The 27,517-nt window shown below is 36.2% G+C and overlaps 1 protein-coding gene across 2 annotated transcripts in view; it reads right to left on the minus strand.

Annotated features, from left to right (window-relative positions):
- Positions 1 to 27,517, minus strand: part of LOC149565716 (uncharacterized) — a 161,821-nt gene that overhangs the window by 86,562 nt on the left and 47,742 nt on the right. For both annotated transcript variants that reach the window (XM_089819207.1, XM_089819208.1), the window contains 4 exons: positions 8,063 to 8,228; positions 7,822 to 7,945; positions 7,579 to 7,691; positions 6,911 to 7,351 (listed from right to left, as the gene is read on the minus strand). In XM_089819207.1, coding sequence (XP_089675333.1) covers positions 6,911 to 7,351; positions 7,579 to 7,691; positions 7,822 to 7,945; positions 8,063 to 8,228 — 844 coding nt within the window. The remainder of the gene's footprint in view (positions 1 to 6,910; positions 7,352 to 7,578; positions 7,692 to 7,821; positions 7,946 to 8,062; positions 8,229 to 27,517) is intronic.

The following is a 27,517-nucleotide window of genomic DNA, read 5'->3' on the forward strand; positions in this document are numbered from 1 at the left end:
TTTTAATATATAAATCATATGAATATATACGTGTGTGTGTGCAATTAAGGGCTGTAGATATATAAAACATTTGAATGTAAGTATATATATGCATAATGGCTTCAATTTAATTGAAGCTGTATCTTAACACTCCCTCTTGGCAAAGGAGAATTCAAACATAAATGGATTCACAATCTCTTCATCTGTGCACAAGCATCAATCTAATCTATGCCTATCAGAAGATTTGATTATCTGATTTCCAGCACTCCGAGACAGCAACCTAATGTAGTCTAACAAATAACAAAGATTTACAATGTCATAAACTCTATCATGACAAGTATTATGATATCCAGCTCTCTAGAACAACAAATTAATGAAGTCTGATCATAATACATTTGTTATCATGAACTCCGGCACTCCAAGACAACAATTTAATGAAGTTTGTCATGACAATAGGTCTACTATTGATAAGTCGTCACCTTACAATAGTTACCCTCTATTTATACATCAATGAAAGATCATCATCTTTCATGACATATCACATGCAAGTATAAGATAGTAACTTTTTCAAAAAGAATTTATAAGATTGTACACATATGCATCACAAAACTAAGGTTTTAATTTCAGTAGTTACAATCATATTTGAACCATACCAAGTTTACCTCTAAAATACTCCAATTTAGACTTAGATAGAGGTTTGGTAAGTACATTTGTTGTTTGTTCATTTGTGCTCATGTATTCCAATTTGAGAACATCTTGATCTACCATATCTCCAAAATAATGATAAGGGATTTCAATATGCTTTGATCAATTGTGGAATTTTGGATTCACTGACAACTTTATGTAGCTTTGATTGTCACAATACATAATTGTGGGCAATTTTCTTAACCATATATCATTGTTGAACCAAGACTAAAACAATATCTTGTAGTACTTTTATGATCAGTAGCGCTATCGGCCAAGTCAGAATCAAAATATCCATGAAGGTTAATCTCAACTTGGTCATATTTGAGACCCAATCCAATTGTATCGCACAAGTACCGTGAGATATGATTAGCTGCCATGAGATGGATCTTCTTTGATTCACACGTGAATTGACTTAAGGCATTGGTTGCATAACAGATATCAAGACGACTGTTTACCAAGTACATCAGTGATCCCATAATTTGCTTGTAGTAAGTGGGATCAATGGGTTCTAATTCAAATCTATCATTCTTCAATTTGTGTGGATTTGTTTCGATAGGAGTAGATAAGAGTTTGTAGTCCATCATCCCAAACTTTGTCAAAATGTCAAGAGTGTATTTTCCTTGATTTAGAAAGATGTTCTTCTTTTGTCATATTTCTAAGCCTAAGAAGTAGTGAAGAAGTCCTAGATCTTTCATGTCAAACTCAGCAATCAGATCCTATTTGCATTTTGCTATAAGATGTTCTTCACCTGTTATTAGTAAGCCATCAACATATAATACAAGAATAATCATATCACCATCAACTATTTTAAAATATATATTAGAATCAGCTTCATTTTTGGAGTTTACTAATTTTGAAAGATCACTGTCTATTCTTTTGTACAATGCCCTTGGGGCTTCTTTAAGACCATATAGTGCTTTCTTTAGTTTACAAACATAGGAATTTTGGTCATGGGTGACAAATCCTTCTGGTTGTTTGCTCTATACTTCTTCAATTACACCATCTAGAAATGCAGTTTTAACATCTATTTGGTGTATCTTCCACCCTCTGGATGCTGCAATGACTATGACGGTTCTGACAAAAGTGTAACACGCAACTAGGGCAAAGGTTTCTTCATAATCTATTCCTTCCATTTACAAAAATCCGCAAACTACAAATCTGGCTTTGTATTTTTCAATACTACCGTCTGGTGCATGCTTGATTTTGAATAACCATTTGGAGGAGACAACTAATTTATCTTTAGCTCTAGGTACAACATCCCATACATCATTTTTTAGTATGAATTGATATTATTCAATCATTGCATCTTTCCAAGGTTGACATGATAATGCTTCTTCAACACTTGAAGGTTATGTTTTGATGACTTCGGATATTTGTACAACTTCATCAGGTTCTACTTGATATTCTTCTATTATTTTTCTTGCCCAAAGTGGCCACTTTTTCTTGTTAGGGTTTTCTATGTTTTCTATATTTGAATTTGGAAGTGCATCACTTCCAGAATCACTCTCCCTCTGATTCTCCACTATGAGATTCTCATCTAATTCACTAGTTGGTTCTATGTATGGTTCATCAATGTTCTTCGAGAGATTAAACGCAATGTCTTCTTCAAAGTTTACATCTCTGCTGATTTCATTAGTTCTTTGACCAAGGACATAAATCTTGTAACCTTTGGATGATTCAATGTATACTACAAATATGTCTTTCTTCCCTGATGGTTCTAGTTTAGTTCTATTCTCCTTAGGTATATGAATGTGTTCAGGACATCCAAAGATTCTTAGATGACTTAAGTCTGACTTGTTTCCTATGAATACTTCTTCAAGGGTTATGTTATCTAATATTGAATGAGGGCATCTATTTTCGATGTAAACTATGGTGTTAGAAGCTTCAGCCCAAAATGAGATGTGGGGATTTCGGTCATGCATCATGGCTTTGGCAGATTCTATAATAGATCTATTTTTCCTTTCTGCAACTCCATTCTATTGGGGATTATATGGTACAAAACACTCCCTCTTAATTCCAACAGAGATGCAAAATTCTTTAAAGTTTTTTGAAATGTATTCACCCCCATTGTTGGATCTTAGAGTTTTGATTTTCTTCCCACTTTGGTTTTCAACTAGAGCTTTAAACTCTTTGAAATTGGATAACACTTCATTTGATTCTTTAAGTCTAAGAAAGTAAATCCAAGATTTCCTAGAGAAGTCATCTATAAAAATTACATAGTATAGACATATGCTTAGACAAGGTACAGAGATAGGAGCACACAAGTCAGTGTGAATAAGTTCAAGTACAGCTTTGGATCTATGTTCACTTTTGGGGAAGTACTCTTTTGTATTTTTACCTAATGCATATCCTTTCCAAGTTCCAGAATGATCAGGTTTTAAACTAGGTAATCCGGTTACTATTTTTTCTGTAGATGGCAAGGCATGAAAATGAAGATGTCCAGGCCTCCTTTGCCAGATTTCATTAGTATTTGAGATTTCATGAGTTACAGCTAAATTTTGAAGATTACAGAGTTTGTACAAACTTTTGTCTCTAAAACCAATGGTTATTTTGTTCTTAATGTTGCAGTTCTTGGGCCAGGATAGTACTTTATCCTCTTGGAATGTGATTCAACCATGAATAAAGTTTTCCCAAGATGAAGGTAAACCTTTTAGAGCAATTAAAACACAGCTCTTTATTATCAACTTGGTTTCTGATGATAAAAAGTTGATCTTTTAATTCTGAGATTCCTAAGATGTATGATGTAATAGACTCTCCATTGTTCATTTTTATGCATAGTAGTTATTGCTTCAACGTTAGCAGTCTGCTGCAATTATTGATTTCGAATGTATTCTTAATAGTGATGAACATCTCATATGCTGTTTTGAGACTTGATATTGATGGGAGTATATGACCTTTGACAGAATCTATAATGATCTTCATAGCTTTATTATTATGTCTTTTCCAGATTGTTTTGTCTGGGTCATTCTCAGGTATAGACTTATTTTCCTCTATGTATCCTTCTAATTCCATTTCTCGAAGTATGATCATTACTCATATCTTCCATGATGCAAAGTTGGAGGCCCCTTCAAGTCTGTCTTCTAATCTTACATGATTCACCATTGTTTCAGATTAAAGATAATTTAATAGATTTAAGTCTGAATAAAGCTGACTCTGATGCTCTATCAGTTAGGCTCTGATACCATGAAAACGTCTATGGACCTCTGATAGAGTAACTGCAATGGAGTAATATTGAATCTAGAACTCTGATTTAAATATAATTATTGGATCTGCACTCACTTTGATCTCTTATCGTTAATTAATATTGATTGAGCCTGTACTGTATTATATAAACAAATTCTGAATGTTAATATATGTTATTGCAGTCAAGTCAGATTCCAAAGTGCTGAGGATACCATGCACAGTATGCTTGTTTTGTGTTGTTCTCATCAGCGATTGCAAACTGCAATATATAAGAAAGCACAAAATCATGTCCACAGAGGAACATGACCTTACATGGACATTGACCAATACAAAGCTTGCCGACTGTTCCAAATAACCGCGAGATAAATTAATCATAGTTTGGCATTAATAATGAGAGGAGCCCAATACATAGAGATATATATTGCACTTATTATTCAATATGCCTTTTAATATATAAATCATATGAATATATATATATATATATGTAATTAAAGGCAGTAGATATATAAAACATTTGAATGTAAATATATATATATATATATATATATAATGGCTTCAATTTGACTGAAGCTATATCTTAACATATACATTGTGTATATTGATATATACATACATATTAAATACTTAATCATATATCATAATATTGATCTACCTGTAAAACAAATTATCATCCATAATGATCTAAGTATCATTAATAATGTTCCAAGTATATTCTGTATTATTGACCTTCATTTGACCGATAGAGAATAACAATTATCTTTGCCATTTATAAGGAATAATATTGAATCGATAGCATTGATCATGAATCAGATACGAATCTGATAAAGACTAATTTATATTACCGTTGATAATAATATCGGTTCATATAATCTGCATTAGCTACGAGTTGCGTATTGCCAATAACAATCGGTTTGTCTTAAGGTAACTAGAGGGCACCGAAAATGAAGTGATATGTCAATGAAGAAGAAATGTCTCCACTTATGTTGAGGTATGTCTATTCATCGACATGTCCTTTCAAGATTACATACTTATCAAATCTGATCAGTCAAAGATGCAATGTACAGAAAACAATAGTGCAAAGCATCGTAGAGACCGATCTCTCTCTTATTCACATTCAGATCTGCAACACAATAATCAGAAATAAATTTTAGTGTTTCAGAATCCTATACAATACTTTTAAAGTATTATTATCTCATCACTCTTGCATCAACCTACAAGAAATTATAACATCAATAAGAGCACTAATCAAGAGATAAAGAAAATTAAACAATATCTATATTCTAATCTACAATAACTTTATATGTGCTGCATAATTCCACAATATTTGGATTCTCATAAATGCATAGAAACATATGTCATTGTCTTCATTAAAGCTGGCAAACATATACAGTTGCAAGAATACATTCATTCTGTTTAGTGTTTTCCATTGATTGAGTATCTATACACTGGCATCCTTTTAACTGCAAGAATTCTACTATTGACCTCTTCGAGAATGGAAGTCTCCACCACACTTGTGCAACACTCAGCACAGGAGGAAGCAAAGATTATATACAAAGATTTAGTTTCCACCTGATATTGGATTGGGTCAGTGTCCTGGTCTCTCAAGAGTCAAATCCATCACAGCACTTATGTACCATTTTCTCTGTTTACTGCAAAGGAGCTGTTTCATTCATTCCCGATTACCAGAAGCATGATATTTCCTATTGTCATTATCACTAAGACTGAACATATCTTTCAGTAATTTTTAAATCATCTGGGAGATGTTTCATCAGGAGGGTTGTCAGGTGGCACATTCATCCCTATTTCTGGTGCTTTCTGCACTATGGTTGTTAGACCTGGACAGACCTGTTTGCTGCTGTTACATCTCAGGTGACATCAACTGGATGCTGGAAATTTTTCGTATGCATTAAGGCAAAACTGGCACTAAGCCAACAAAAGGTCAGTTCATTTAGACCGAAGTGGAGTGTTAAATCTTTTCTGCCAGTGATGATCATTGATTCAATTACTGCTTAAAGTTGATATGAAACTATAGGATGGAACTGATGTTAATATTTAACTACAGAATAGCAATTTGATCCGAGAATAGTAGAAACTTTGATAAAACTGGGAAAGAGATTTTACAATCTGAATTCAAAAAATCAAAAAAAAGGGATGGGAAAAACATGCCACCAAATTTTGGAAATTTAATTAGACACAATTTTTTGGTGATTAAATTGTGAGCTTGTCATAAATTGTGATTACTTATCACCTCTTAAACATGCACAACTTCAGAATAGTACACTCAATGGTTTCCAGTTTACATGTTAGATTCAGTTTCAATAATTTCAAAACTTGATAACTAGGAGGCTGGAACAAATAAAGTCTCACAATGAGAACAACTAAGAGAAACTTGCCATTTCTTACATGTAACAAAGCATATCAGAGGAAGAAAATACTGTGAAGCACTACTTTCAAGAACTTGTGACATAGTGGCTCTTATAAAGTGAGGCAAAAAATATTAGTAATTAAAAATCTACTGAGTTGCCATTGCAAGGCTATTTTCGTGAGAATTAATCACCTAAGCAACCACACAATCACTTTATCTAACTCCTAACTATAAGGTTTATTTGAATGAAACAAAAGAGTATCATTTACGCAAAATGGGCTAACATCTAGTAGAAAGCACAAGTCTGCATAATACCCTTTGAATTTTCTGGTGAACTAATCAAATCAAACACTCCATGGTACTTCCATTTGCAAAACGGTAATCTATATATTGTAGTTCCAAATTTCATTTCAACTGGTACACTCATCATATTAGGAGATCACAAGTCATATACAGTTACACAACTTACAAGAACAATCTTAAGCAATTATATTCATCCAAGATGCTTTAAAATTTTAAATCAATATTGATAACCTTTCAGATTTAACGAGGTGCTCATGTACTCCACAACTGTAAGACATGCTTGTCATTCAAAACCAAGATAAATTTTCACAACAAATTCAAGCATTCCAATTATCTTTATGAACTGTCGTGATACTCAAGATCGCAACATATACTAAAAATAAAACAACTTACATCATGAAGCTTCTTATAGTCAACTTCTTGACGATGCCTTTTCCCTGAGACAGGTGAAGGAATATCATCTTTCTCATCTATATCCAAACTTTTGGACAGTTCAGACATTTTCTGAGCATACTTGTCCGTGGCCATTTTAACTTTTTTCTTTCTTGAGCCTACCAAGTGCTCACTGAAATTCTCTGATTCACCTTCTAAGGAGAATTGAGAGGCATCATCACTCTCAGAACCTTCATCATCACTACTTGAATCACTTGAGTTGCTTGTATCATTTGTGCCATCACTCTCTTCAGAGCTTGAAGACTCCCTCTGTCTATCATCAGGCAGTTCCAATGCATCAGGATCATAATCATCGTCCTCTGTGTCATCAGATGGCATGTTCTCCGGGTCGAGGAGTTCCACGTCTCCGGCTGCAATAGCGGCTGTGTCGGCAAAAATATTCTACATACCAAGAGTGAAACATCTGAAACCTGAAGCTAAAATGATAAAATTCTAGTACATTAATATTCTACTATATTGGAAATAAGCGAATTTGTCAAAAGGAATTGCCAAAACAGAAACTACGAATTTCCATTTTTTCTCTGTGAAGCAATACAGACATGTCCTTCAGATAAATAGTATACTGATTGAAATTTGCCAGTTAATTTCAATGAAAAGTTGAAACTCACCTCCCAACTATCCTTAAATTCAAATTCTGTGCCCAGTTTCTCATTGACTAAATCTACACAATCAAGTTTGCAGTCACATCCTGGGCAGAGCCAACCTTCATCGCCAGGAGGAACTGCAATGATCAAATTAGCAGATGCAACATTTTGGTTAAACAGTATAATGTTTGTACAAGCAAACTTTTCCAGAAAATTTTTGATGTGCATCAAAAGAACAAAAGTAACAAGTTACAGCTAAGGGATTACTATCTTCGGTTGCCAGAGGAGGATCAATGCATTTCTGATGAAATCCACGATCACATGCCCCATCACATAGGATAATGTCATTATCTGGAAACAAGTCTTTTGACCTACACTTTGCACAGAATATCTGCAGCCATAGTTGTGTAATTAGCATAACAATGCCTGACATGACCATTTTGGAAAACTGATACAGCTACCAAATCTTACAAAAAAGCACAAAGAGCTCACTACTAAGTACACATACATCCTCACTATTGACTTGACCCTGTGAATCAAATGCATCTTCTTCAAGACCTCCCTCTAAGCACAAGGAATGAAGCTGGTGGAAAGCTTCACGAATTTGAAGCTTTAACTGTAAAATTTTTGATGCAGCTTTTTGAAGCTCCTTTTCTGGCCTAATCTTTTCTTGACTGCATGGAAAGCCCACAGTAGTTTTAACAATTTGGGCAAAACAAAAGATCTTAAGGCATAAGCAATGAATTTATTCCACTTGTGATCTTTAAAGTTCATCTAAAAACTAGAAACAAGAATAATTGATACTTCTCCACAAACTAATCAATACCATGATATAAACATTAAAGACGATAAAGAAACAATGATTAATCAGATAAACATACAAAATAGATAACCCCTGACATTTGACAGGCAAAAACAGCTAACCAGATCAATCATACGTAGTAGAAGCCTGGGTACTTAACAGTACTAGTTTCTTGCTTTTGTAATTAATTGATAATGCTACAATTTCAGATGTTTCAAAGTTGAACTACCATTATGGAAACTTTTCAGAATGTATTGCTCCTAATCACAATTTTCCAGTTTCTCCATGCTCCTAAACATTATCATGTGAATCCCAGACACAGGTAGTAATATTTGCTGAGTCCACAACAATTACTAATATGATCTTAATTTGACCAAAGTCCAGATCCTAGATACAGAATATGTGGAATGAAGTGTTGCAGAGCTTCCCATTCTGCCAGTCCAATTGTCATATAGGGATTCCATGTCAATCTCTGATAGATTTCAGCCAACACCAATGCTTGGTTAAAAAGAAGAGGCATCAAGACAATAAAGATTAAAGCTGGATCAGAAAATGATAAAGCTCGGCCAGTAGGATGCAAGCCTGAAATAAAGTAAAATGCCAAAGAAGGTGCCTCTTGATCAGGAACTAGGGTTAAGCTCAAGATTAGAAAGGTCATGAATGTGCCTCCTGAGGATGAATGTATCTCCTCAAGAGATATCAGAAACAGCAAAGGAAAACAACAGGAGCAGATCAAAAATGTTGAAACTTAGGATGAACCCCAGGAAGAAAATGTTCCAGAAATTCTTCCTACAGTGGATACAAAAGCTGCCCCTGTGGTAGTCTCAGGCATCTATTCCTTCTATGGATATTCCTATGCCTCCCATAGACATTGATGTTGCTTTCTTTTTTATAGGCTGTCCCTCCTGTAGCTCCAACTGTAACTATTATTTCATCATCAACCACTATATCCCCTCTTGAAATTCCTCATGGCAACCTAGCAAAACAATTTTGAATCCTATTTTGTCAGATGTGCCAGTTCCTTTGTTTGATACCTCCATCACAAGCTTTGATAGATTCATGTCTGAGGCCTCCCAAAATGTCGTCCGCCCAAACTCTTATGGTTGTCCAAACCGAAGCAGCACCTATTGATGTTATTGTAGCTATTGCGGGATTCCTTTAGGCCACACAAATAACATAAAGGTTGTCATAATATAATTATTATATTATTATGGAGATAATATGATTATATTATGATATTATTGTGGTATAATTATTAGTATAATAATATAATTATATTATATAACAATGTAATAGAGTTATTTAAAATAATTAATTAGGCCGAATGTGGTGACCCTTGGTGAAGGGAACCACCTGTTGAAGTGAGTTTTGTTCCACTACAACATGTAGGACAAATAGTTAATGTTTCAAGGAGAAACACCAAACATTCAATCCTCTCTTGATTTAAGGTCATCTCTCATGCTAAGCTTACAAAGTAAGATCATGCAACTTCAAGGTTCCTTCTTAATCGTGGACTCCACTCAGTTTTATGATGTGATATGTTGATTATCATATAGGGACTTAAGCTATTCATTCAATGGATATCAACTCTTGAACATCTAAAGATTTAGCTTCACAACGTGCAATGAAAATATAGGTTCTGATTTTCCAATTTCCACTTCAATTCCAACTTAAACTTATAACTTCTATTTCTACCTCTAACTAGGAATGAAAAGAATCAAGGATGAGTTGGACTCTACTAGATGTAATATCACCAACGGCTTCACCCGCCTAGTGCAAGCTTGTAAGGAACACTCGAATGGTTTTCAAAACAATTTCTCCTCTCCAATCCCATCAAATGGATGCAAACTAAAGATTCAAAATTATTTGAAGTTTAGTGCATTCAATCATCAGCTTACCACACAAGGCACCCTTACCATCAACAGGAGGCTAGTGGCCCGAATTTGTTCGAATCAATCAAGTAAACATCCACAACAACTTCCATTCAACTAAACTAATTCAACATCAAAACAAATCTACTCCAAGTGAAAGATTGAGGAAACCATACAACACTCCAAAACAATAACAAGTAATTCACCATGTAGAACCAACATTGAACTATCCATTACTTTTGAAAGCATCATAGCAACAATGTGATCAAGTCTCTCCCTTAGTTATCCTACTCTAATCTCCTAGCTCTCTACTACCTCCAATCTCGAAGCTAATCTAATCTCCTAAGCTCATCCATTACAAATGAGCAAGCCTTGGCCTTTTATAGTAGTTTCATTACAACGAAGGGCCAAGGTCAATTCAAGATCAAGGGTCAAGATTTCTTCCTACAAACCCTAATTAGGGTTGCAAATTTACAACCAATTACATAAGGCTGCCAATTCATGGACCAATAAGAAAATTACAAAGATTTTTATTGCAGTGAGAAGATAGGACACTTGGCATGTTGTGATTGATTGTGCTTGAAACTATTTGATCAAGTCCCTCCCTTAGCTATCCTAGTCCAATCTCTAAGCTAATCTAAGCTCCTAAGCTCATCCATCACAAATGACAAGGCCTTGGCCTTATATAGTAGTTCAATTCCAACAATGGGCCAAGATCAAGTGAAGATCAAGGGTCAAGATTTCTTTCTACAAACCCTAAATAGGGTTGTGAAATTTACAACTAATTACATGAGGTCGCCAATTCATGGGGCAGTAAGAAAATTACAATGATTTTGATAGCCAATGAGAAAATAGGACACTTGGCACGTATTGATTCATTGTGCTTGAAACTGGAATTTTCTAATTGGAGGAGATAAACAATTGCCATGTTATCATCCTTATCATGTGCTTGGACTCTTGGCTTGTAGAAGATGTTTATTAATACAAAAGTATCTTTTAACATTTGACAATTCCTCCATCCTTTGAAATTTCTTCATGGAATTGACTTGAATCACTTGCATCTTCGTGAACTTGTGACCTTGATCATTCTTGATTCTCCTTGAATATGTCCTCATGTATCTAGATCCTATGTGCTTTCTTGAATTTTCTCTTGATTTAAATCTGACTTTGCAAGTTCATAGCTTGAACATGAATACTTCATTCTCACTTGAGTCTTTGACTTGAGCCATCTTCTTGTAGTATCCACTTGAAATCTTGAGGCCTCGATCATCACCTTGCCTTCTAGCTTCTCCTTGTAGTGCCATTTTTTGTTGGAAAGACGATGGAGGGTATGTGCACCAACAATGCTATGATTTTCCAAGATTTCTCAAGAACGAATTTCAATTCAGCCCTCCTCAAATTCACCTTGCAGAACAAAGAAGAAAAGCACTAAATTTGGAAATAAATCTGAATTTAAAATCACATTGATGATAAACAAAATTCATCCCGCTTAGCATTAAAATTCATTTCTTTCACAACTCTCCAATCTGCCCGTTCAATTTGTCTTGAAGTAATTCAGATTTTTCTTTTTTAAATCAACGAAAGCCAAGCATTTTAGTGATGATAACTCCCAAAAAAATTAAATTTAATTGCAAACTTAAAAGCGCTAGCATCAAGATTTCCATCCATGGGCTGCAAGAATAATTCATGGTGGGCAGCTCTAGTGATTATAGAGGATGAGAATTGGCTAGTGAAAACCTTGAGGGTCAAGAATTTCCCCAAAGGGAGAATCCTGAGTGTTACGAATTTCCCCAGAGGAAGAAGCCTAAGCATTAGGAATTTCTCCAGAGGGAGAATCCTGAGCATCAAGAATTTCCCTTGGATGGGATTTTCTCAAAATTTATCTCATTCAACATTCCTTGGTGATTCCTTGTTCTGTTTGTGCTTGTAATGTTTCCCTCATGCCATAAATCAATCATTGAATGCCTTAAGAGAATGGCGAAATTTGGGAGAATCCTGAGCGTCAAGAACTTCCCCCAAATTCACTGAGCGTCAGGAATTTCCCTCCAGTGGAAAACCTTTAAGAAACTTTCCAATTCTCTTCCTTTAATCCTTATAGTATTGCAATGATTAATATGCCACTGAACAAGATCTCTCAAAGCTCTTCCACACCATTTCACCCAAAGGGGGGGGGTTGGGGGGGGGGGGGGGGGGGGGGGGGGGGTGGGGCAGGTATCTTGAGATTTTTGGTTGATGAGGAGAAATCATGAGTGTTAGGAATTTCCCCAGAGGGAGAATCTTAAGCGTTAGGAATTTCCCCCAAAAATGATTTTCTCACAAACTTGTCCTAATTCTTAACCATGCAAACCCTTCTCACTAGACTAAAATTCCATCCTCCACTTGGACTTAGGCTATGAGTATTCCTCAAAATGGCACCAAAATGCTCACACTAACCTCACGCAAAAATTTCTTCCTAATGGGTCAAAATTGCTCAAACTTGTCCTGGACTAGGAGACTTAAGAATGTTGCCGACTAAAACCACCTAAGACAACTACTCCGACTAGCTAAAGCAACAGGGGGGTCCCCATTTGGAGTAGGGCAATGGTGTGAAAACCACACATTTGTAGAGGAAGATCAAATCTTCAACGAATAAGATACAAAAAAATACATTGTAGGTTAAAATATATTGCAGAACACATATACAATCTGAGAAATAACATGGTCTCAGAGTTGAATTGTTACAAGTGCCTTCTCTTAAAGTGTTAAGATGGAAGCCGTGAATATCTCTGAATGGTTTATCAGCTGGAGGAAATTAAAACATGCTTAAGTATATGCATCAAATATTGGCTTGAACCATATGCAATTATATTCCTTTGTTGGGAATGGAATAACTTTCCTTAAGTTGAAGATGAGAACTTTGTTCATTGGGTGGAAATTATACTTGGAACAGTTTATCACGAGCCTCAAGTTATTGTGGCAGAAGTAGCTATTCATCTTCAACTATTTATGCTTAAATACATTGGCTTAGTATTAGAAGTAGGCTGCTCATATATTCCTGTCAATTATAGTCTTTTTGAATTAATATTTCAGAGCCATGATTAAAAATTGCATCATGACAAATTTTAATATTTATGCAATATAATTTATGGATAGTATTTTCTGGAGTCATTCCCATTATCACGAAGGGAGAAATCTTTCATTTTTGCAAAGCTTGGGACACCAGAAGGAAACTATTCAAGCAGGAGGTTTTGCTGCAACTGCGGCTTTCTTCTACTATCATAGATATGCAGTTTGGCTGCTACCAAAGCTACCTGCATGGAAGTGTAGGATGAAGTACAAACCCTTGTGGGTAATCAGAAGGGAATAGTAGTGTTCCCTGTAATGAGCCCTGCTGGCCCACCCTAAATCAATGTTGTAGAATTCCCTCTTAGTTTTTGAAGTTATATTGTTTTTTTTTTTGAGTTGTTGAGTATATATGCTTTTCTTTTTTTTTTCAATATATAAAAAAAACAAGCTTGAAATGCAAAACAAAAATGATAACTCAACTCCAACTCTATTGCTATCCTCTTATTTGTGATAATTACAATAAGCCTTGAACTAAGCAATTTACTGATTGTATCAAAACCTAGTACGTAAGACAATCAATGTTGAACCCTTGTGCTTGATGGAGAATATGAATTAACACTTCCACAAATATAACACTGCCTGGTGATGGTCAAATGCATATCTGTAGAATATTACACTGACCATATAATCAGATTGTGGCAAGAATACCAAACACTGCTGTAGCAGATTGCAGCCCAATAATGACTTTGAACGGCAGTAATTGCTGTTGATTCTCAGGAAAATTCAAACGCCCAAGATGGACCTCCAGCTTATCTCTAACTTGCAGCACTTATTATTATCAGTTCCTCACAGAACCTTTTTATTCCTTGCTCAGAATTGTGTTGTGAGGTTTTCACACATCGCCCCAAATTCTTGGGGACCCCCTTTTTAATCGCCTTTAGGGCCAGTGGAGAAGGTTAGATGTATTTTTCACCCGGTTTCAACTTGATTTTCCAGAGCTATCAGTTCTATCCTTAGGCCGAATAAGTTCAAAATTGATTTCAACTTGGCAGGATAAGATTGTGAATTTTGTACTTAGACGATTTCTTTTGAAAATTTGGATTTAATTGTAAATTTGAATGATTTTCAAATAAAGAAATTTTTCGTTAGACTTAGGTTCTTGGAAAATCTTATTTTTTTTGGTGAAATAGAATTTAATTTTGTAAGATGAAGTTAAATTGCAAAATCGATTTTTACTCTATAGGCAATTTTATTTTTTGTCATAAAATTTTAATTATTTAGCAAAATCGATTTAGAGGAAAATTGCAAAAATTGGCTTTAATAGATTAAATTTGCCTTGAAAGCTTTTGGTATTTAATGAAATTGGTAAATTAATATTAAGAAATGGCTTTTGGTTAGCCAAAATTCAACTTCAAGGATGTATTAATTAGCAAACCCTCATTAAATAGAAATTTTTAGCATCCCCAAGGCACCATTCAATTTCGTTTTGCAATTTGTGGTTAATTAGTAAATTAAAAGTGCAGTTTTCATTTTAGAAAATTAAAATTTTGGCAAAGTATTTAAAATGGGCCACTAACTTAGCTTTAATTTTGGTTTTTTTTCCCTCTATAGGACCAAGTCGGCCAGCCTGGGAGGAAGGTGAAAGCTGCTATAAAGGGAGTCCCCTCCCATTTCATTTTCATCAATTCATTTGCTCCTCATGCTTGGGCGAATTTGAAGCAAGGGCAGATTTCCAGACTTGGGCGAAATTGGTGAAAGGCAGTTTTTTGGCAATTTTTGGGCAATTTCTCCATTGCCATTGTTGGGCGATTTGTCTAAGGGCCAGATTTTTTGCGTTTTTGGGGATTTTTGCTCCACTTTGTGGGCTGTGATTTGTGCCCTAGTTGGCAGATTTTACAGATTTTGCTCTTTCTTTGCTTGGGCGAATTTTGTGGAAGGGCAGATTTTTTTTCATGCTTAGCCGAATTTTGTGGGAGCCGAATTTTGTGGGGGCCGAAATTTGTGGAAGACAAAATTCTGATTCTCTAGAGGGGCTGCGATTTTTTATATCAGATTTGGGCAATTTTGTTGGGAGAAGAGATACATATGAAAGTTTGTTTTTTGCATAGAAGGCAAGTGTTGGATAAGCTTAGAGGCTTTGTTTTCTAATTTGCAAAGGGATTTGTAATTCTTTGATGTCATATCCCGGGTTCCGAAAAGTTGCTGTAAGATTATTAGTTAAGGTGAAAGTCATCATCTAGAGTTGCAAGGAGTGCTTAAGCTGACATCCATTCTTTCGCTCTTTTCTAAGAATTGCACTACTTGGTTCTTCTTGCCTTTTGGTCCACCACTCTACCATCCCGTAATAGGGCGACGAGCATGGAGGATGATAGTGCAAGTAAGAATCCCAAGCGGGCAAACGCTAAGAAAGACAAAGAGGATATGACGCCCAAAACTTCCTTCTTCTCGAAAATGAAGAAAATAACCGATACTAATATCGCTACAGTGGACATGATACGGATGAGGGACAGACTAAAGGAAGGACAATCCCCCTTGGCAAAGAGGATATACAAGAGCGGAATTGTACATGCAGCAGCTTTTCCTCCTACTTTGCCTTGTCCGGAATTGATTATGGAGTGTGCATCCAGATTTGATCTAGACAGTAAATCCATCATTTTTGGCGAAGGGAAGAGAGTGTTGGCCAACATTGGCGAACAAGCAATTGAAGAGACATTTAATATTCCCCAGAGCAAGGGCATGACAGTTGTAATGGTGGATCAGGCGGCCAAATCATTTCAAGGTAACCAAGAGGCCTACTTCTCACATCTAAAGCGGAATTGGATACACGAAGGAAGGAAAGGAGTTAACAAATCAACAAGGCTTACAGTGGCAGATTTCAAGCCGGAATATGGCGATCTCATTGTTCTTCTTAGCCGGATCATGGGCCTAGCTCAAGCTATGCAATTCGAAAACTGGATGTACTTCTTCATTGATGAAATTGAAAAGGGAAAAGAAAAATTTGATTGGGCTAGGGTCATAAGTGAAAATTTAGAGTTGCAACTTAGAACAGTTCAAAACCAAAGGCAATTCTACATGGGATCCTATCTGTTTTACTTAATTGCTAGATTGTATGAGAGTCCGGGACTTAGGGCCTTAGGAGAGATTGGTAATGGGCCGGGGCAATATTTGGTGCATGAATGCTATCCGCAGCTTCATTTGCACAATAACAAGGATTACAAGATGTTTTGCGATGCATTCGCCATGAAGACAGTAAGGGTATTACAAGGGGCGCCTGCTAAGAGACTTTCATCGGAAGCAGAAGCAAGGATTAAGAAGTTTGGGAGTTGGTTCATCCAATTCCCGCAATTCACATACATTAGAGTGGCAGGAAGTACAGTTTGTCCCAAGAGGCTTCCAAGATACCCGCCCGACAAGGTAGTTTTGATGGAATTGGCTAGGCAGCTTGAGCACTATGATAGAGTAATGAGGAATGAGGGGAAAACAGGCGTTTCCTTCTCAATTATAATTGGCAATGATAGTTGCCCAAATCGGGGCCACCTTTGAGGCTGCGGAAAAGGAATTGGAGTGGTATCATCTAGGATGGTACAGAGCAAGGCAAGGATTCGACCCTGTTGGTCTTATCAAGGCATCTCATGGAAGCGAATTTAAGCATGTTCCCACTATAGAGGACTTTTGGGCCAATGCAAAGGATGATTTTCACGTGAGAAAGCTAGCTTTCTCGAGATTGTCGGTGAACATGATGAGAGATATCAGATGGAGAGGCCTTGATATTCCCGATCAATTGGAGGATGATCGTAGTGTGTTGAGAGAAGACTATGAGACAGTAGTTGGAACAGAGTTGAATCCAGTGGATTGGGACGATCATCAGGATCCTTCCTTGGAGGCAGTCACAAGGACAGTAGATTTGCATACCGAGTCGTGGTATAATGCCAAGATGAGAAAGCTACAAAGACAAAAGGTTCTCCTTACTTATGAGATGATGAAACCGAAGGAAGGTCTAGTAGAATCAATCGGACAGAAGGGTGAAGGAAGTGGCCGGCAATTGGAGACAGTTAGAAATAGCAAGAAGAGGGCTTTGGAGGTAGAGAAAAGCCAAGAACGTTCGGAACCTCCAGCCAAGAGACAGCGGGCAGCGCCGTCAAGGGAGAGTATAACTAAGGCTAGAAGCCAAGAGGTCAATTCGAGTGATAAAGGGGCCGCAGTGGAGGTGAGCTCTGATTCGGAATCAAGTGGCTACAGTGAAAGTACGGAGTACTCCCCTCTCTCGGAGAACCAGCAAGGAAATATGGCAGAAACTAGTAGAGAAGAAGATGGGCCGATTGATATTGAAGAGATAAGTCAGGCGTCTAAGGCCGTTGGTGATGCTTTGTTGGTCGAACCGAATCCGGATTTGGGGAGATGCACTGCACCACTATGGTTAAGGCAAATGCTTATGCCGAGAGGCGAGGTGGTAATGGCTCACGCAGTTGATGATATCCAAGGACTAATAGAAAGGGATGATAGCGAGAACCAAAAACAGATGGCAAATACGGTGGCAAGGGTAATCAGAAGCGACAGTGATGGTCACCGAAGGGTTCAGATTGCTATACCAACAGTCAATAAGGCAGCGGATGAGATTACAGCCCGAGAGTACGAAATCAAAGTAACAAGAATCGGAATCGGATCGAAATCAGCAAGGCCGAATCAAATCGTGAATCGGCCATGAATCGGAATCGAATCGGCCATGAATCGGAAAATTTTAAAAACCCTTGAAATTTAGTGAGTAACTTATTTCATAAACCCTTTATCGCTGATTCGATTCACCGATTCACAAAAAATCGTTTGGCTTTAATCGAATCGCCGAATCGCGTGAATCGCATGAATCGTCGTGATTCTTGGAACTATGTACGAAATAGTAGAACATAATTTGGGAAGAAATACAGATGATATGGAATGTGAGGAGGTTCAGGAAGGCATAGCATCAATCAGAGAAAGATTGAGGAAGGCAAACGAAAGGATAGTAAAGTTGGAGGCCGAAAACAAATATTGGAGAGATTGCCAGCCAATCCAACGGCTGCATCAGGCAGCCCTTCCTCAAGACAGCGGGAGCAATTCAGAAGAGGTATCAGCTCAGTTACATGAAGTAAGGGGTTGGATCTATGATACAATCCAAGATGGGCGAAATTTCTTGCCCTCCTTCATCTCAACATTCCAGTCATTGGTGACTGTTAGAAACAAATTCAGATTATTTGAAGAGGAATGGAAGAATTTTCTTCCCATCAAGGATTTGGTTATTCCTAGGCTGCAGGCGTTCATTAGGCTACCGGAGGCATATTTGGAAAGAGCCCGGTTGGTTGATGAGAGAGGATTGAGCATAGTTGAATCTTGGTATGTCGCATTGACTACCAGATTCAGAACACTTGAAGAAATTCATGATGAGATTGCACAACACGGCCCAAGCGTCGACACTTCCATTTCGACCATGATGAGCGACGTTGGGGTGGCGCTTGATTTTGAGGGTATTAGAGAGGAGGATGTCAGTGAGACAGGATTTGGATCGAGATTGGATGAGTTAGGAAAGGCTGCCGTCAAAAGGAAACATCTGAACACCCTTTCCTCACTCAATGCTTTTATTGGGTTTGCAAAGGAATATGAGAAGGATCACGAAAGGATACTACAAGCAGCAAACAGCGTGGCAAAGTCAGCAGAACTCCGAGCGAAGCACACACCTTGTCCTCCTATGGAAGAAGTTAACGAAAGGCTAGCTAAGTTCATTGCCTTAGCTAAAAGAACAAAAGAAAAAGGAAGAATTATATTAGAAGATCATCTTATGTAAGCCCAAGTGGCAACTTTCTCTTTCTTCTAGAATAGGACAAGTGTTTGTTTCTGATTGGCCACCATTTTGGTGCCTTCTCATTGGTTGCCACTTTTGCACTTTTTTCATTGGTCCATTGATGAGGTGGCATCTTCTCATTGGCCGATGGGGTGGCAACCCTAATTAGGGTTTTTGGATCCAATCTGGATCGTCGATATTTTGGACCTCTATATAAGGCCATTGGCTCTCATTTGTAAAGGGGAGGGGTTGGAGAAATTGTTGCGAAAATAATACCAAAGTGCTCTCTTTTTCATTGCATGTTGACTAAGAACATTGGGTGTTATTGCATGTTTTCTACTTCCACATAGTTAAATTTTCTTTTCAAGTTGAAGCAATTTCATTTCAAGTTGTTAGAGTAAGAGTAAAATAAAATGGATGGTTGCATGGTAGCTTTGGTAGATGTTTGATAGGGGTCAACACTAGGCCACTAGCATCCTAGCGGCTGGTTGGGAGGCTTTGTGTGGTGATCTAGGTTACTTTCCTTTGAAGCGTTGCATCTATGGAGGTAGGGCTGCTGGTTAGCCTTCATTAGATTCGATCCCCGTCCATCTGCTAACCTTCCATTCTTAGGAGTAGGAGTAGTTGAGCAGCCAAATTTCATGCTTAGAAGAGGTTAGTTAGAGAAGTAAACCAAAACATCGGCATTCTCACCTTCCATCGCCATTCACCCTACATTGCCATCATCGCGCCATCAACATCATCTAGCATTCACACCGAACCACCATCTCCATTTTCTCACCAAGATCCAAATTTTTCTCAAACAAGAAAACGTAAGGCCGCCTACGTGATTACCAGCAAATCACATTGATAAAACTGAGCGAGTATCCAACGGTGTAAGGAACATTGGAGTTATACTCATGTCCCATGAGGGATAACTTTTCAAGAGAGGAATTGTGTATTTGATATTTTGTATCAAGCATCCAATTACTAATATGTTATGTAGTGACACAAAACTCGCATCAACAAATTGCATACCAGAATTTAAAGTGCAGACCAGATTTGGATGAAATCTCTAATTTCCCCAAACTCCATGCCAAAACCCTTGAGCTCTCAGAACTTCCAACTATTCCTCTTCTCAGCAGTCATTTCGCCTTTCAAGCATGGACTGACTCAAAAATTAAACTCAATTAACAGCAGTAGCATGCACACTTCATTGGCATCGGATTCCAACTCAGAGTGAAGGAACTAATGACTAGAATTCACAATTCTCTCACAGCTTCAAAACCTCAACACAAACTTCATCAAAATAACAAATGCATAGAGATAATAGAGTGAATGAATTCATCTCAAGAGCCTTGCTTTTGTAACATTTCGATCCAAAAAGTTTCTCCTTCACACCTTTCACTTAAAAGGCTTCATGTTCACATTTTTCACTTTAAATTATGATTTTGCATTTGGAAGCGTATTCAACTTTTAAATATACTAACTCATTTATAATCCAATGGCTAGAGTCTTCTTGTGCACACTTTTCACTAATGAGTCTGTTAAATCCTAATAACTTGATCATATTAATGTTCTGATATTCCAGATTAGACAAATCTAATATGCCAGTAAGTTCCCTTACATATGGCCTTATGATGAATACATCTTCCTATACTGATCGGCGATTTGCTAGGCATATTTATATGCCTTGTAATTAACTATTGTAGTTGATTATTAATTAACTATTAGTTAAATGAAAAAGCCGCCGATTTGTAGTGGAATAGGATTGTTTCATGGAGGGCCGACCTAGAAGGGGTTGTGTCTTATGAAAAGACAAGACCCTTGGTTAATGTATAAAGTAGGAGCAAGATTGTGGATAGAGGACACACAGTATTATCAAAAGCCTGCTCTTCTAGCAATCTGATCCTTGACGACTTAGTGCTGAGATAAAATATAATTTCCAGAATTCATTGCAGACTTCCTGAACTATAACATTCAGCCCAGAATTGAAGTAGATCGATTTGCAGTAAGAGTAAAGTCATTATATCAGTATTGGTTGATCAGAATTTGCAGAAATCTTACAGAGCCTTCTTCAACACACCATTCAATTAGAACAATAAACTTATTTAGTTAATAAGTCGAACTTAATTAATAACCTTCATTATGCTGTTATTGTCAAAGCTCTATAAACAAACTGTGATAGTCTGACCCAAGGCATCACAACTATGCACTGCTATAAATAGTAACGAAATCTACTTACTATAATACTATAAATAGTAAGTCTCACAAGCATAGACCCTCAAATCCAAGTGCAGCAAATGAGGGACGCAATGATGAACTGACATGCCCATGCTCCTGGAACCTGCTAAACTGAGGACATTACATTTCCTTTGAGCATCATTTAGCTGACTGGAATATTCATATTGTGGGAGTCAAGGCAAATAAGAAATAATTCATGGTTGCTATAGTGACACTTGTAGGAATTAGAAGAACCTAACCCTTTTGATGTGGTATTCAGGATGTGCCAATCATTGAATGCTAGGGACTGTAGCAGCAAAACATCTATAGAGGTTTATTGATGACTTCCAAAAAAACATTATCATTGAGCTTTCAAAAGTGAAGTTGGATTGTAATGTCTTTTGTTGGGACTGATCTTGATTTATCTTAAATATCCCAATCAAGGTCTGGTTTGTAATGTCCCCTGATAGGAATAGCCATTCATTTAAATTGCTGTCACTAATGCTTACCTTATTACTATTCCACCTCAATGACGGAAGGAGTCAGTGTTATCCAAGTTGCCTAGATACCAACTTGCAAGGGATTCCCTCAAAGTTCACAAACCCAAGCCCTTAGCCATTCTTAGGACTTTCGCCGCAAGGCGCTTAGGGTCGCGGATCCCTACCCTGTCTTAGGACAATGATCCATTGCTTGAATTTATACAAGCCCCTAGTGGGTAACACTTCAGTGTTCCCTTCTTAGCCAAATGGTAATAGGATTGAATATGTTATCAATATATAATTATAAATACTTAATTAAATGCGTAAGTATATTCATCAATTAGTTAACAATGGTTTCTTCTCTGGTTATTATTATTATTGTTATACCAATTTGTTGTGATTATGTATGTATGTATGTGTGTGTGTGTGTGTGTGTGTATATAATCTTGGTTGATAATAGAATTTAGGTATAATTATTGTATATCAATACTTTCTATAGTCACAATCTTCGTCCATCTTCTCTTTAAGAGTACCCATTACATTTATAAATTTCCTTCTTCCCAAAGCCAAGGGACCACTTGCGCCATTCATAAGGATGCATGATAATAAGAAATAATTGACAGTCATGTGTCTTAGACTATTGTCTGAATTCTTCTGTCTTAACACTGTCATTTTCTATTCCCCAGATTGGATGTCTCTTATTTCTCCCTTTCCACTGTGGTGTTTCTTTCAATATGTATATTATGTTCTTCTTCGAGTATTCCTCCAATCAAACTGATGTTATGTATTCCTTTGTATAAGGGATGTGTCCCTTGTTTCAGTCTTTCCTCGTGACTTATCTGAATCGACGCCACTAATATGTTTGACGATTACGATTTGTTTTGTTAATGTTAATTCATTGGGTACAGTTGAGGGTTTTTAACGTGGACTAACAAAATAATTTGATATATTATCGCAATGTCCTTGCCATGGGTTTATGTTGTAAAGCTAAGTTGCAAAGGTACCTCCCCCCCCCCTCGCACCAGGAAAAGTTCAAACCAGTTCGCATTTCTGGTCCGATTCGGACTTGGTTTGACTAGGGTATTGTTTTTGTCCTACGAGTTTGATCAGTTTGAACTAGGATCGAACCCGGGAAAACCAACACCAAAAAGTTTGAACCCGTAACGAACTGGGTCCCACAGATAGCTGGAAAGTATTTTTTTAGGCAAAAATTAAATGTTCTTTAAGGAAAGTGTTATGCTGCTGATCCCATTGGCCTAGCACAAGTAACGCTGGAGAAGAAGAAGATGAAGAAGAAAAAGAAGATGAATATGAAGAAGAAGATGAAGATTGAAGAACTTAGAATATTAATAGATTTTCACTCCATTAGTTAAACAATGAATGTGAAACAATGATACTTGAACTTGATATTTTAAATGTTTTCAAACTTTGATGTTGAAGTTGATTGAACTATGTTACTATATGATGGTATGATCCCTGGGATTACAAGTTTAATTGTTTATGGTGTTTTAAAGTTTTTGTTGTTTAAATGTGTTTATGTTACTATGCTACATTCTAATTTTAACTCATGCTTCATACAAATGTGTACACACACACACACACACACACACATTTTTATTTTTATTTTTAAATTTTAATTTGCTTCATACAAATGTGTACTTACACACACACACATATATATTTTTCAATTTTTACATGTTTTTGTACTAACGAACCCAAACAAAACCAAACCCCTTTCCAAAATTTTAACAAACTTGCAAAACAATTCTCGAACTTGGAACCAAACCCAAACCACAAACTTAGTTGTAAAGTGAATAATAGCATTGGTGTGGAAGAATATTTTGTTGTTTATACAAATAATGCCATTGGAAACTTAGGAGCCAATATTCCAAAAATATATTGAGTCAATCAAACAAATATAATGATTTATGAGTGATTATTATTTATAATATTGTTTCAGGAATAAGTTTTTGACTATTCAATCAAAGAAATTATATATTGCTGAATAACTTAATTATTTGATTATTAGTTAAAATTTATTTATTATTTTAAACTTATTTACTTGTTAATATATAATTGTTTATTGGTTAATTAATACTTATTTATTCAATATATATTATGTATAGATTTAATTAAACCCAATTAGTTAATTATATATGAGATCAATTAATTGATTTATTTATTAAATACTTATTACATATAGGGGTATCACATTCCTACTCTCTCCATTGTTTGTCCTTAAGCAATTACATGTATTCCTTATAGTTTGAAAGTAACATTTGATGACATAAGCTTCCCGGGATGATCTTAGACCATCTTGTTGTCAACTGAATAAGCCAAAATCTTGTCTACATTATAGTGTCTTAGATTTCTCTCTCTCGAATACCATTTGTAATCTCCCCTATTCAGAGGTTGTCATTTTTCCATTGCTATACATCTACATTGAATTTATTTTAGGAAGCCATGATTAATTCATAGTGAATTTAACAACTAATACATTTAAGCCCAATTCCTTCTCTCTTAAACATGCTAACCTTAAGTTGGATAGAAATTTTCATAAGTAGGAGATATTCTTGTCACAAGGCACTTGGCACTAATCAACAAGTAGATTTCCTCAAGGAATTAGTACTGCATGTTCATATCATCTCAAGATTTTACCACAAGGCATCAGAGATACATATCCTTACCCACCTTGGAATTGACCTATCTTGTGAGGATTTACTCCACCTTTCTCAGATTATTAAATTATTCTAGATAAACCAAGTAGAATCACACCGAGAGTACATACTTGAAGATCTATGCATGAACATGTGAAGACACGAAGCAAACAAATTAATTCTTAAAGACATCCAACATACACATTGATGCATGAGGATACATAGTATACACATAATACGCATTATTAGGTTCATTCCTACTAATCAGAAAAACAAGGGATGCTAAATGCGTCTTTCATAATCAACAATGATATAGCTTTGTAACAAAAGCTCGAGATGGTGCTCGTAAATTGCTTTGCCCAACTAAGCCCAAGAGTGTTTAGTGTCACATTATGACAACTGACATCTTGGCCCACAAGAGGTAGGAACATCCCACTATGACAATCTCATCCCTTGGGATAGACTACTTAGCTCGGGAGAACTGGTAAACTACAATTCCCAACTTGTTTCCTCCATTTCATCTAATTGATGACAATGCAATCACGACCAGTCTAATCATAATTTGTTTCTATTAATATACACATGTTTAGATTCATTTCCATTTATTGAAATTATTTTATGTTTATCATTTACCATGAAGTATGGTAGGATCGTGCTCTAATACCATGTTCTACTTCCACGATCATGCTCTCATGGCATGGATCTTGATCAGATATCAAGTTCTACTTGCAGACTTGTTGAAAATTTGTAGAAGACGAGCCTCTGAGCCTAGTGGTTTATAGGAATTGGCTCAAATTTGTCAACGTGGGAATTCTTGGCAAAGAGCCACACGCTTCATTCTTTTCTTCAGCTATGGATTGCAGCATCAAAAATATCATATTTATTCAATCAAAACCATTGCATACATCTATGAAGCTAAATCATCGCATCACAGATTATATTGGTGGACCACTTTGAAAATAATCATTTGGTTTGTATCTATTAATTTGTAATAACATGATGATGTGTGGATCTTCATTGGTAACAATTTGGTCTTCCTTTGGTGTTCAACCTTCTAGAAGATCTAAAGGCAGCATAAAGGTTGTATATATTTGTGTTACCATTAATATTTAATTTTGCTTGTGAGAATTAATCAGTGTTACCATTAGGCAATCTTCTTGGATAATTTATTAATGTGGGAAATAGTATTTTCAAGGGCAATAAAGTTTATGCGTCAAATACTTAATTAATGAACCAAGAGAAACTAGCATTCCAAGCGTGAGCTTTTGCTCCTACTAGCTGCCCATATCTATTAGAACGACTTAAGTAATTAATAGTTCAAATAGGACCAATATTGGGCAACTGGTTGGCAAATCTCATTGTGTAGCAGTTGTGGGGAAATGTGAAGTCACTATCAAAGACTTAGCATAAAATTCCAACCTACCCAATTTTGTTGTCAACATTGTTTAAGGACTTGAGCATTCCCTAACAAGTTATAAGAATCATTAATATCGTAAGTTAATTCTATCACTTTCTAAAGGTCAATAACCGCAAGAGAGGCTTAAGAAACCGAGGTTGTTCTAAAGACCATCACATACTCATTACAGTGTTGGAAGTTAGACATATTAAGGAATTGTTGTCACGGTCAACCACAGTGGATGGTAGGTTGTGTGTGTCGAGATTGATCAATATAGAGTCGATTATCGCTAAATATCCTTCAAAGAGTATCGTGCCAAGACAGATGATGGTATTGTTGAGTCAGTACAATATCATTGTGGAAGCCCTAGCTTCGTGTACATTGTACAAGTCAATGGCAATAAGAATTTGAATAAGGAGTTGCAAATGTTCGATTACAAATTTACGAGAGTAACACTAGGGAAACAAACATCCACTGGACTTAAGAATGATGCTCTGAATTTTATAGCCATTTTGGCTCAAGGTTATGATAAGATCTAGGCAAAGAAAGAAAAGCTAAAGGAGGATAAAGCACAACTCATTGCAGTGATTCAAAAGATTGCTAAATCTTCAAAAAATGCTGATCTCTTGGCTTCTTCTATTTCCAAAGAATCCATAAAACAAGCAGAGAAGGTTGGGGAGAAGGCCAAAGCTATTAATTATGGATTAGATGATGTCACAAGGAACAAAGTTGCTGAAGAAAGCACTCCAACTGCTAACATATGTGAGGATAGTGACATCCAAGTTAAATAAGTTCTTAGAACTTTTAATCAAAACTCGGAGTTTCTTAAAAAAAATGGAAATGTGGAAAAAGTTTTACAATTTAATTGGAAATGTTGTGTGAGAATGGAGTAATTCCTTCTCATGAGAAGTACATTGCATACAAAGAATGGTCATAAATAGAGGTCACATCATTGCCGACTTGGTTACAAACTTGGAATCGACAATTGAAACTTGCACTAAAGGAAAGGCAGAGATCAATGCTAAGTTTAAAGAGATACCATGTAAACTGGTAACTAAGGACCAAGAACTGATTTATTAAGACACTATCCTTTAAAAACTCTTCTCAATGAACTATCTAGAACCTGAGGCAGATCGTCTTACCCTAAATTCCCTTCACAAGCTCACAGTTTGTTTTGTTAAAATATGAATGAATGAATGAAATGATCAAACAATCATTTAAAAGATTATAACGACGATGTTTCTATAATGAAACAATCATAAAGTAGAAACTATCTAATATTTACATAAGTCACACTGTTGACCATTAGAATGATAAAGATACTATTCTAATACCATCCCTTAATGGTCAATTTATCAACTAACCAAGTTGCCCTCTAAATATTACAAACTTATCCATGCTCGAAGACATGGTGAGAGTATATGTTATCTAATCGCAGTCCGAACATACAACTGAACTGGTCTATCTTCATCTAGCTTACAAATAAAGTGGCAATGAAATTCAACGTGCTTTGTTTACCGTACTGGTAAAGAATTCAACATATACAGACAATGGAACACAAACACGAACAGCAAGATTATATTATTATATTCGCATACGCCAGACATACAATATGCTTCATAAGATTCGTAATAGTAGATGAATGATGATTTACAATGATCCCAGACGGGATATAAATACTATCGCCGAACCTTCCCGA

This window comes from Cupressus sempervirens, chromosome 3 (assembly GCF_028749045.1).
Source record: "Cupressus sempervirens isolate cs-2001-9-10 chromosome 3, ASM2874904v1, whole genome shotgun sequence".
Taxonomy (NCBI): domain Eukaryota; kingdom Viridiplantae; phylum Streptophyta; class Pinopsida; order Cupressales; family Cupressaceae; genus Cupressus; species Cupressus sempervirens.